Source organism: Branchiostoma lanceolatum, chromosome 6, assembly GCF_035083965.1.
Source record: "Branchiostoma lanceolatum isolate klBraLanc5 chromosome 6, klBraLanc5.hap2, whole genome shotgun sequence".
In the NCBI taxonomy this organism is placed as follows: domain Eukaryota; kingdom Metazoa; phylum Chordata; class Leptocardii; order Amphioxiformes; family Branchiostomatidae; genus Branchiostoma; species Branchiostoma lanceolatum.
In genome coordinates this window covers 4,022,649-4,032,888 of record NC_089727.1, presented here as the reverse complement: position 1 = coordinate 4,032,888, position 10,240 = coordinate 4,022,649, and the positions used below count along the sequence as shown (strand labels likewise).

The 10,240-nt window shown below is 44.9% G+C and overlaps 2 protein-coding genes across 2 annotated transcripts in view; one reads left to right on the top strand and one right to left on the bottom strand.

Annotated features, from left to right (window-relative positions):
- Nucleotides 1-10: 10 nt before the first annotated feature.
- On the bottom strand, nt 11-5,876 carry LOC136436202 (endothelin receptor type B-like). Its single transcript, XM_066429984.1, has 6 exons — nt 5,283-5,876; nt 4,308-4,557; nt 3,135-3,315; nt 2,855-2,995; nt 2,216-2,390; nt 11-1,029 (listed from the first exon to the last, which is right to left on the bottom strand). Exons 1-6 carry the CDS (start codon nt 5,656-5,658, stop codon nt 695-697), a joined length of 1,458 nt encoding a protein of 485 aa, XP_066286081.1. The 5' UTR covers nt 5,659-5,876; the 3' UTR covers nt 11-694.
- Nucleotides 5,877-9,032: 3,156 nt separating this feature from the next.
- Nucleotides 9,033-10,240, top strand: part of LOC136437195 (kinase D-interacting substrate of 220 kDa B-like) — a 46,494-nt gene continuing 45,286 nt past the window's right edge. Inside the window, exon 1 of the mRNA XM_066431677.1 lies at nt 9,033-9,125. The gene's annotated coding sequence lies outside the window, so the exon portion shown is untranslated. The remainder of the gene's footprint in view (nt 9,126-10,240) is intronic.

The following is a 10,240-nucleotide window of genomic DNA, read 5'->3' as shown; positions in this document are numbered from 1 at the left end:
ACTGCGTCACTTCCGTTCTATGGTTTATTAAGATGTAGAATACTTCTGAAATAAGGAGCAACCAGATGCTGAATGTTGATTGCATTACTTCGATGTTGTATACCACAGATGAAGTGCTAAAATTTGAATAAACTTCTAACAACTTATAGGATAGCAAAGGAAATAATTGTTTTTTGTAAATAATGTGTGGAATTGTGGAGTACAGTTGACATGGGCAATGAATGGACTTAAAAGTATATATTGGCCATTTCACGTAATGTCGATTGGAATATCTATATCATTGTGAATATTGATGATATGTATGTATTCCAGATCCAGTTTGACTATATGTCGCAAAATTGTTCACAAGGGATTGCAATTATAACAGTACACCCCCTACATGCTTTAGATTACATTTTGATTCGTTGTTGTTGTTCACTTTGTAGTGCCTACATGAAGTGGCACATATAGGGCAGCAAGGTTCCTTGCTGTATCTGTAGCAGGGTATATTTTTACAGGGAGGAGTTGCTAGCCCTTCCCCTTTAATATGCTCCAGGCACCTCCTCGAACACGAGACCCCCATTTTATGCCCGAAAGACGGAGGCAGTCCCAACCGAGATGTCCTGTCCCAGGATTTGAACCAGGGTCTCACAGTTACCAACTAATTGCAACCAGGACCTCAACTGTGAGGCTGCTACTAGTTGAGCTACAGAAGTTATTCGGCGGCAACGGAAGAGTTCCTTTCAGAGCTGTCTCCCGCCTGACTCCCCATCTCCAAGCCAGACGATCTCGTACTCTCGTTCGCGAACGCCTCCTGGCGGCGAAGAAGACGAGCTGCAACGGACAGGCTGCTGACGTCACAGGATGGTCTGTGGCGGGACGTCCAGATACTGCCGCGCCGCGGGTCCAGGAGCTGGTCGCCACCTTGCGAGCAGCAGCAGAACAGCAGGGAGTCCATGTAGAGCTTGTACTTTCTGCTGAGGATGTAGAGGGCGATGGGGTTCACGCAGGAGTTGAAGCTACCCAGGGTTAACCCGAAATGGTGCGCACCTGCAGATAGAAGACGGTTTAAGGTAGCAACATATAAGTATTTCGCCAAAGGGGATTTACATAATTCAGGACCCCAAAGTGAGAAGCTTCTACGCTTGAAAATCTATAGTGGGTTATTGTAGTGTGCACAGGTAATGTATCAAAGGTATAAAGATCGAATATGTTTGACTTCAGGGTACAATCTACAAAATATGTGAAAATAAGCTAAAAGTTTATCGGCTCTTTCCCTCATAAAACCCTCTTAGTTGACGCTCAGCGGAGGTCATGTGCACTGCAGCCGACCGCGGCTATTGTGACAGCGGCTAGTATCAAACAGCAAGCAGACATACAAGGCAATCCAAACTCATACATGGTCATACATCTGCTTGGAAATCAGCTTACCTTGCAGAGTGCTGAGAGTACAGATGTTGAACAGAGCTAGCAGGACAGAGTGGTGCGAAGGATGTTGGGCCGGTGGTAGGGCAGTGAACCGGTTTATAATTCACCAGGTTGTATTATTTCAGCCAGTAGGTATCCATGTGAGTAATGAGGCTGTTGTAAAGCACTGGAGGCACCTCCTCGAACACGGGACCCCCATTTTACGTCTCTTCCGAAAGACGATGCAGCTCCGACAAGGATACCCTTCCCGGGATTCGATCCGGGGTCTCCCGGATCCAACTGATTGGAAACAGGAGGCTCAACTGCGAAGCCGCTACCAATTGATTATTGAGCTGCAGGGACCTACACGCGTTTTTGAGTGGACTTATTACGAATCTATAGTAGGGTGCACAAGGAAGGCACAATCCGCTCACCTTGTAGAGCGCTGAAGGTGCAGATGTTTTGTAGAACAGAGCAGGGTAGGGTGATACGGAGGATGTTGGTCAGGTGGTAGGGCAGTGACCCGGTTTATACACGCGTTTTTGAGTGGACTAATTATAGCCTCTACCACCAGTAGAAATTGGCCAAATAGACGAAAACACGAAAGAGGAGTTAGTCTGCTATATAGAGGTACAGTTTGCCGCTCTGCCGTGGATGGCAAATAGTCCCTCTCTACGTAGCCGACTCCTTTGGCATACTTTTCACTCTATTTGGCCAATTTCTACTGTACTAGTATTTTTCCAGCCATTCGCGGGGCCTGGTAGAGGCTAGACTTATTACGAATTTATAGTAGGGTGCACAAGGAAGGTATAATCAGCTTACGCCTTACCCTGTAGAGCGCTGAAGGTGCAGATGTTCTGTAGAACAGAGCAGGGTAGGGTGATACGGAGGATGTTGGTCAGGTGGTAGGGCAGCCAGCACAGGGCGAACAGCGCCACGATGCACAGCACCACCCTCGCCGCACGGCGGCGCTTCGTCATCCGGTCGTCCATCCCGCGCGTATTCTGGAGAAAAACCGTATGATGATAAAACACCCCGACCAATCAAACCACGTGAATCGCATTGAAACTCAGATTCGTATCAGCCATGACCCGACAAATCGTTTTGTAACTTGCGTTAACGACTACATCTGACCAAACAAACTCGCCAGTGAGATGGTGGAAGGTGTCAGCTTCTAAAAGACGTTTTCAGATTGACAATTTTGGCACTTTGGACGTGATTGAATCCGCCCGCGATTTAACGTTTAGAAAAAAAATAGTTTCTACTACTTTTCTCGGTTTGATTGGTTGGGGTGTAAAAGTAAATGTAAAGGTAAAGGTCCTATAGGCTTTTTGAGATAGTAGCGGCAGTAGGTGTGTTTTTTTTGGTGTTGACAGTTTATTAGAACTTTCAAAACTTAACATTTCTTGTTTGTTGTTGTACAACATACATGTACATGGTGGTGCCAATATCAGATATTTTCTTTTACCCGGTGTAGCCGGTCCACTGTCATCATGTGCCGGGCCATCAGGCTGTAATGCACCGCCGTGACCGCTAGGGGAAGACAAAAGTACACAGCGAAGCGCAGCCACACCCGCGACAGTTGGAACGTCCGTGCAAAGGGACTTTCCTGGTAAAGTATAATGGTTTATGGGTCAGAAATAAACCTTCACGTTCATATTCAATCCTTAGCCATTTTCTACTTCACTTAAACATATATTCAGGCAACATTGTTTGGACTAATCGAAAAACGTGAGAGCCCCACTGACCTGGTCGACGCCGCAGACGGTGATGTTGCCGTGGTGCCACCTGACGGAGCGGGTGGTGTAGGAGACGGCGGCGGGCACGGCGGCCAGGACGGCCAAGGACCAGATCAGCGCCAGCCGCACGCCCAGCCCGCGCCAGCCCTGCGACAGCCGGCTCATGGTGGACGACACCACCGCCGTGTACCTGGCATAATAATAATGGTTTTTATTGGTCAGTATTTACGCGCAATAGCAGCGTATTAGGGCTGAATTGATGCAGGGTATTACAGGTTTCACACAATACACAACATATATAATATCTTATCCACACTTGCATTTTGTGGAACTGTCGCAAGGGTCTGGGCGGCTGCCATTCGGCGCCACCAGGTGACCTCGATACGACCTTCCCCAACCGAAGTCAGGTACCCATTTATACCTGGGTGGAGTGAGGAAAGTCGTGTAAAGTGCCTTTCCCAAGGGCACAAGATCGGTGACATGACAGGATTCGAGCTCGGGACCTCTTGTTTCTGAGTCGAACGCTCTGCACGACCCCACGGCATGGGGTTATTATTGAAAGTTTTAGTTTCTAACAACCTGATGAAATTATTCGGAGATTTTAGAACGAATGATCTTCTAAAACATAACAAGAGAAGCACTGAAATGAATCCCAGAAGGGAAGAGGAAACAAGGCCGACCGAAGAATACATGGCGACGAACTGTGGCGAAAGAATTGGAATGCATTAACCATACTTGGAATAGTATATTTGGAGGGTATCCCAAGACCGAAGGAGCTGGCGATCTTTTGTTGCTGTTCTACATGCCGGGAGGCATAAAGGGCAGTAAGTAAGTAAGTAAAGATCTTCTGAGCTACGTAGCTACATTGTAACATGATCAGCCGGCTCATGGTGAGGGACCCCACCGCCGTCTACCTGTCGTCAGTGCATGGGATCATTAGGGCCCTGTCACACTTGTGCGTCTGTTCAAGTGCGCGTGAGTTACGCATTAACATTTTTTGGGTTTAAGTAAGGTTTGCGGGGAACAAGGTGTTTTCTACTTTGACCCATCGTTGTGCAGCCTGCTTATCGAACCAAAGAAATCACTTATCCGGCTGCAAACTTAACCTAAACCAAAAACATGTTAATACGCAACCCATGCGGACTTGTATATACGCACAAGTGTGACAGGGGCTTAAAATACCTGTCCGCACTGAGTGCCATGAGCGACAGCACCGTCACGCCCAGGGATGTCTGCTGCAGGAACGGGAGCAGTTTGCACACCGCGGCGCCGAATATCCAGTCGGTCGGGACCGTGTACAGGTTGTAGGCCGTGAGCGGAACGCACAGTAACACAAACAGCAGGTCTCCACAAGCCAGGCCCGCCAGGAGAACGTTGGGAGCGTTTCGCATGTCCGGCTTGGTCATCACGATCCGGATAACCAGCGCGTTACCTGAGTCGGAGAGGATTTGTGAATAAAAGAGTCACAGGTAAGGGTAGGCTAAAGGGGCAGGATGCTGTTATCCAGTGTGTCTAGCACAATTAAAATCAAGGAACCGACATATTATAGAAAAGGTGGGCAAATTTTATTCGTCTTCCCGGCTGCCTTAAAGCCCCCGTCACAAATAAGAAATTCCTCTCGGGCGATGTGTTGGAGAGCTTCAAATGTGCATTTTCGGCCGAAGTACGACCGACGTCCTGTCGATTACGCGGGCTTCGGGCGATTTTTAGAAATAAAAATCGGATCAAATATTCGCCTTTTACCAGGTTAGTCGATACTGACTTCGCCCATGTCCAAGATATGGTACCATCTCATGGGGGATTTTTAGTCTTTAGTGTTCGACGGACGTCGCCCGAGATTTTCATTGGAAAATACGGTGGACGCTCGGGCGATTTTGAAACTCAGCGAGCTTCGGGCGATCTACAAAGTCGGCCGACGCTCGTATGAATTGTGACGCCTGCTTAAAAGAAGAGGTCAAATCTACCGAAATTAGCTCGATGTATATCTTAGAATGTAGTATACTGTAAAAACTAGTTCTTAACTAGTTCTTGACTAGTTCTTAACTAGGAACTGCTTCTTAGCTTCATAACTAGTTCTATGTATTTGTATCTATGTTACATTATCTTGCAACTAGCATTCGGGCATGTATTTGTAACAAACTTTTTTGTTATTGTTACCTGTCAAACCTAGCGCGAAGATGGCGGCCGAGAGGACTATGTGGGTGATCTTGACGGCGTGGTCCACGGTGATCGGGCTGGGGCAGGGCAGGTTGGCTGTTTCTTCTGGCCCGGGGACTCTGATTCTACAGCCGACTTGTTTTTGGTTCGGTTTAGACGTGGAGGTCGATTGTAAAGACGTTGTACTCGGTGGGGTCTCGGTTATAACCTGTCCAGTGACAAGTGTGGCGAAGCTGTCGGTCTGAAGAACGCGTCCAGCCACAGAAGTGTCGGTTTGTACAGCGGACGTCGTTGTATTCCATTGACCGAGCACGGCGGAGCTCAATAGAAACACTGTTACCACGTGCACAGAGAGGGCGAGTGTTGTCGACGCCATTTCATCCGACAACGGTTTTCCCACTGAAGAAAATGATCGGCTTCCTTGCAACTATAGATAAAAGACAAAATACAAAGAAGGCTGTCTGAGATGCATAGCTATTTCGATACACTACTGAATACACACGGTACACAGTATGATCACTAGAACAAAATCTCTATTGCAAATTGATCGGGACACAGCAGCATATTCTTGCATCCATGACAATGAGATTACGCTTTCTTCCCTAGCTGTAGTTCATATTGTTTATTTCTACTAACAACAATAATTCATTTAGCTTAGTACTACCAGCAGTACTTGCTGTTCTTATTGGTGCATAGAATAAAGTCAACACGCCCCCGTATGAAACAAATACGGTTCGGACTTGGATTTTCAAATAACCCATAAAAAGACTCCTTACATTCCTACACTTATTAAATAAAGACACATGGCTGAGGCGATAAGATGAAAAAGAGAAGTATAACATGATACATACCTCATTCTATAAGTTTCTGAAATACATATCTTGTAATTGATTGTAACTTAAGGCTGGCAGCCAGTAGAGGTGAAGGCACCTACCTTTCGGCGGACTGTCTATGTCGACTTAACCATGGCCGTGTTTTTACAATCTTCTCTCCAAAACCAACGCAAACACGGCAGGCAGGTCTTGTGGCGAACCAAGAATAAGCAGAGATAGACTAATCAGTAGATCTAGATGTTTAACAGGAGCTGTAACCGCTCTGCGGAAATAAGGATCAAAAGTTGACAAGCAAGTTAGTTCCGGATGTCTTAAAAGTCAGGGACAGTTGACGAAAGCGAAGGACTTAGAGTAACTACATTTCCCCCTTATTTCCCCGAACACAATGCAGCGTGTCACTCACACATGTACACACATGTAGTTCTGATAAGCCTGGGAAGAAAGCTTCAACATGTTTAGTGGCGGAGCGTCTAAACTTAACCCATCTCGTAGCCAATATAATATATAATATATCTTACCCTAGTCCCATTTCTATGTAAGCTTATGTCATACTGCAGACAATACCTACTATGCATGGACTTCTCAACCTGTCAAACTCTTCATTCAGTGACTGCCTTCTTCACTGCAAAGGTCGCGTTTTGAAAAGAGTCGACCTGTTAGACATCACCCTGGCAAGGACTGAACGTTAGATAGGGCGGCGCCAACCCTCTCCCATGTCCTGCAAAGCATTAATGTGTTTTCATTCCGACGTTCCTTTTAACCTATAACCTGTTCTAATTTCCAAGTCTACAATGTCACGGTTAGTTTGACATAAGCTGAGAAACATGCCAAGGTTAGTTTGACATAACCTCAGGAAACATTCAGCAGGGCGAGCTGCGAAGAATTCCAACAGACGGTTAGTTGGCAGCATGTCCCACCGGGCCACCAGAGCGGTCTTCTTCAGATAAACTCCAGCTGTCAGTGGCCTGACCTGAACTTTTGAACTTCGTCTTTTCCCAAGTTAACTGTGCGACACACAATCTCAGCGTAGATAAGCCGTAACATAACAGCGACTGTTTTAGCTTCGTCGGCCTGTAGCTTGAAAGCCAATGATCAGTAGCTAGCTATGCATTAAATATATTTCTAGAAATTATGAAGCTTACGATCCTCCCCAAGCTGTGACAAGGACAGGTGTGCAGCATATGTATGTACTAGTAACGTTACATGTTCAATGTACAGAGGAGACTGCTCAGCGTTTTTGACAAGCATAACGGAAGATAGAGGGCAGGCTATCCCAAGAGCCATACATAACTCTAAGTAGTAGCTTTAAGAAACCCTCAAAAGTCATCAGCCACCCCTAGGCCTTGTACTCATTCCCAATGGTATGCAGGTTGAGTGAGCGACTACCGTTGATCTTCTGGTCCAGAAACAGGGTCATTAACCACTGGACCACACATGCTCCCGTAAATGCTACAGTGATATATAACGCACTTTTCCAGCAGGAAGATGCCTTCAAACGAAACACCGACAAGGGCAGGGAAAAGATAAGCCCCGGATGTAACTGCTGGACAGCACGTCCTAGTCTGTCGCTCAAGTGTCACGAAAAGCAAGAACAAGGGAGACCTACTCTCCGAGAACGGAATGGAACTTGAATCGTAGGGTTTTATGAGATACCTGTTTGACAGAAGAATAATAGATAGATAGGGAAGCATACGCTTTTAACTGGCATACAAAATTAACAGTAAATTCAAGAACACGTTGATAAAATAGTTATGTCAGGCTTTAAGTTGAATAGCCCGCTGCTCCATAAAACAGTTTATTCTTTGAGTGTTGGTCCCGCCGCGAAATCCGGCTGGGTAGCCCGAGGTTGAATTGGCGGCGTTTTTTGTTCCACAGGAGCGGCACAAATCAAGTACGTGTCTTGAGGAACCACGCCAGGCATGCTAACATGTTTGTCTTACTTGTAAAACACTTGGCCCCCCTCCGTTAAGTAGCAGCTAAACGTTTCCCCTGAGTGACGACCTGACGTTACTCGGTCCATTAGGGCACCAACAAACCGTAAAGTAAACTTCACAAGTCGGCAGCAAGTCCGTGTATGTATGGGCTTCTAAAACGAATGCGTCCATCTTTTATATATTTAACTCGGCTATAACTGTTTAATAGAGGAGATAGGAGTCGTCTTGAGTTCGTTAATGAACTTTTTATCAATCTTTCGCCGTAACAGAGTAAGATAAGATCCATAAATGTACGTCTAACAAAATCAAGATACCGCAATGACCATGGCCAGCAATAACGTTAGTCTTATGTATGGTTTGAAAAATCCGTGATGCCAAATTTCTGAGCGACATCAACCGTAAAACTTGCGGTAAGGTTGCGTGAAATGTTTGTACAGTTGGAATTTACGTTTGATATAAATCGCATTAGATAGTCAGTAAGTTTATACCAAAGATGTTAATCACGGCAAGGGTTTGCATCAACTGGGCGATGTACGGTCGGTTGAGATATCTCGGACGAGTTCAGGAATTCGCTTGGATTTCGTTGAAATTTTTTGTGTGTGAAAATGATGATACTTGAGAACTTTGAATCAAAGGTCTATTCTTAAAATCTTTCCATGACTTTTTAGCAGTCATTTACCGAGTTCTGGAACTACAGGTCCAAATCAAATATAGGCGCGATTTATTTCCGGGGTCATATTATGGCTATCCAAAGAGACGAAGCAAATACCTGAGATTAGATATTTGTCACAAGTTCAAAGTCGAAATTGTGATAAGAAAGAAATAATCTTTTCCGTATGTCCAACTGACCTGTCACCAGGCCTCAAACTGCGATGGGTGTCGTACCAACTAACTCCGCTAGTCGTCTCTCTTCCCCTCAGTGTTGGTGTACGTATGAGGCATGACGGGAGTTCTTCGGGTCACCAGAGGTCACGAATAGGCAGTGTTTTCAATATGGCGGTGAGTCGGGGTAAAATTTTTCTTCCCCGTTGAATTTTCGTCATATCGGACTAAACTTACCATTAATTTGGACGAAGGTGAGTCGTTAACTTCCGATATAATGTTGGAAATATTAAGTGTGACGTATATGAGGATCAGAAAGGCCAGAAGTTGATTTTGTGCCATTTGTGGTCGACAAGAAGTGCTTGAAAATCCCGCTATGTGTTCTAGAAACCTAGTCTAGTGTATGTTAGCAGACGCCCTGAGTAGTATACTGTACAGCTGATTAGCGTCGCTATATAAGAGGAGCGAGTGTATAGATGTGTCCTGATCCTTGTAAAGCGTAGCTCGCACCATTTCGGAGTCAAATATCTTGTCTAGAGAGTTACAGATTTTAGGTTTACTGCATTTCTGGTAACTGACGTCTAGGTAACGTTGCAGGTGTAGCTGAGGATTAATAATTTGTTGAAAATGGCATGGTGATTGTACTTGTAAACAAATTTCATGTGGGTGCATGTCAACCAGGCTAAGCTGGATACTAGCGTATTTTACATACAATCACAAGACAGAATCCAATTTGATTACACTATGTTTAACTTTTAGGAATATATGTGCATATACTATAGACAGTGTATTACTCTTTGAATTATGAACATTTCCAAGAGAAAATTTCCTGTCTCTGAAAACATCTAGATACAACAGTTCCAAAATTATCATGAAAACTGACCTGGAACATATGGGGCTGTTGGCAAGATCTTATAAATTAGTCTTGCTGTTTACATTGTATTCCTTGTAGCCTTTGTGCCATTGGGTTTACAAAAGGGGCTTCTATACTCGCATCCCTAGGCCTAACAAAAAATTAAGGGGAAACAAGTATAGAAGCCCCGGTAGTAGATCAGATGGCACTAAGGCCATATTCCCTGAACTCACTACATAAAAATTAAATCATATGTACAATGTACAGACAAAGAGGTTCAATCGATCTCGAATCCGATTGAAACCTTTTTGGTATTGGCCTTACCTCCAGAACAGAATTGACAAGTTACGAATGTATGTCACACTGATCATTTCATCTTTTATCATGTAGGTTAGGACGTATCAGCACTGTTGCATGCTTCCTGTAGCTTCAAAGATTTATTGCCTTAATAACTAATGATACAGTAAAAGCCTATCAGTTATGCATTATATATTAGCTAACCCCTGATCTCTCACA

Excerpts from the sequence above, each read along its gene's own strand:
- LOC136436202 (XM_066429984.1), bottom strand. The coding sequence starts at position 5,658 with ATGGCGTCGACAACACTCGCCCTCTCTGTGCACGTGGTAACAGTGTTT. Across the intron at positions 4,558-5,282 it reads CTTCGCGCTAGGTTTGACAG|GTAACGCGCTGGTTATCCGG; the intron begins GTAACAATAACA and ends TCTCCGACTCAG. Across the intron at positions 1,030-2,215 it reads CACCTTCAGCGCTCTACAGG|GTGCGCACCATTTCGGGTTA; the intron begins GTAAGGCGTAAG and ends TTCTATCTGCAG.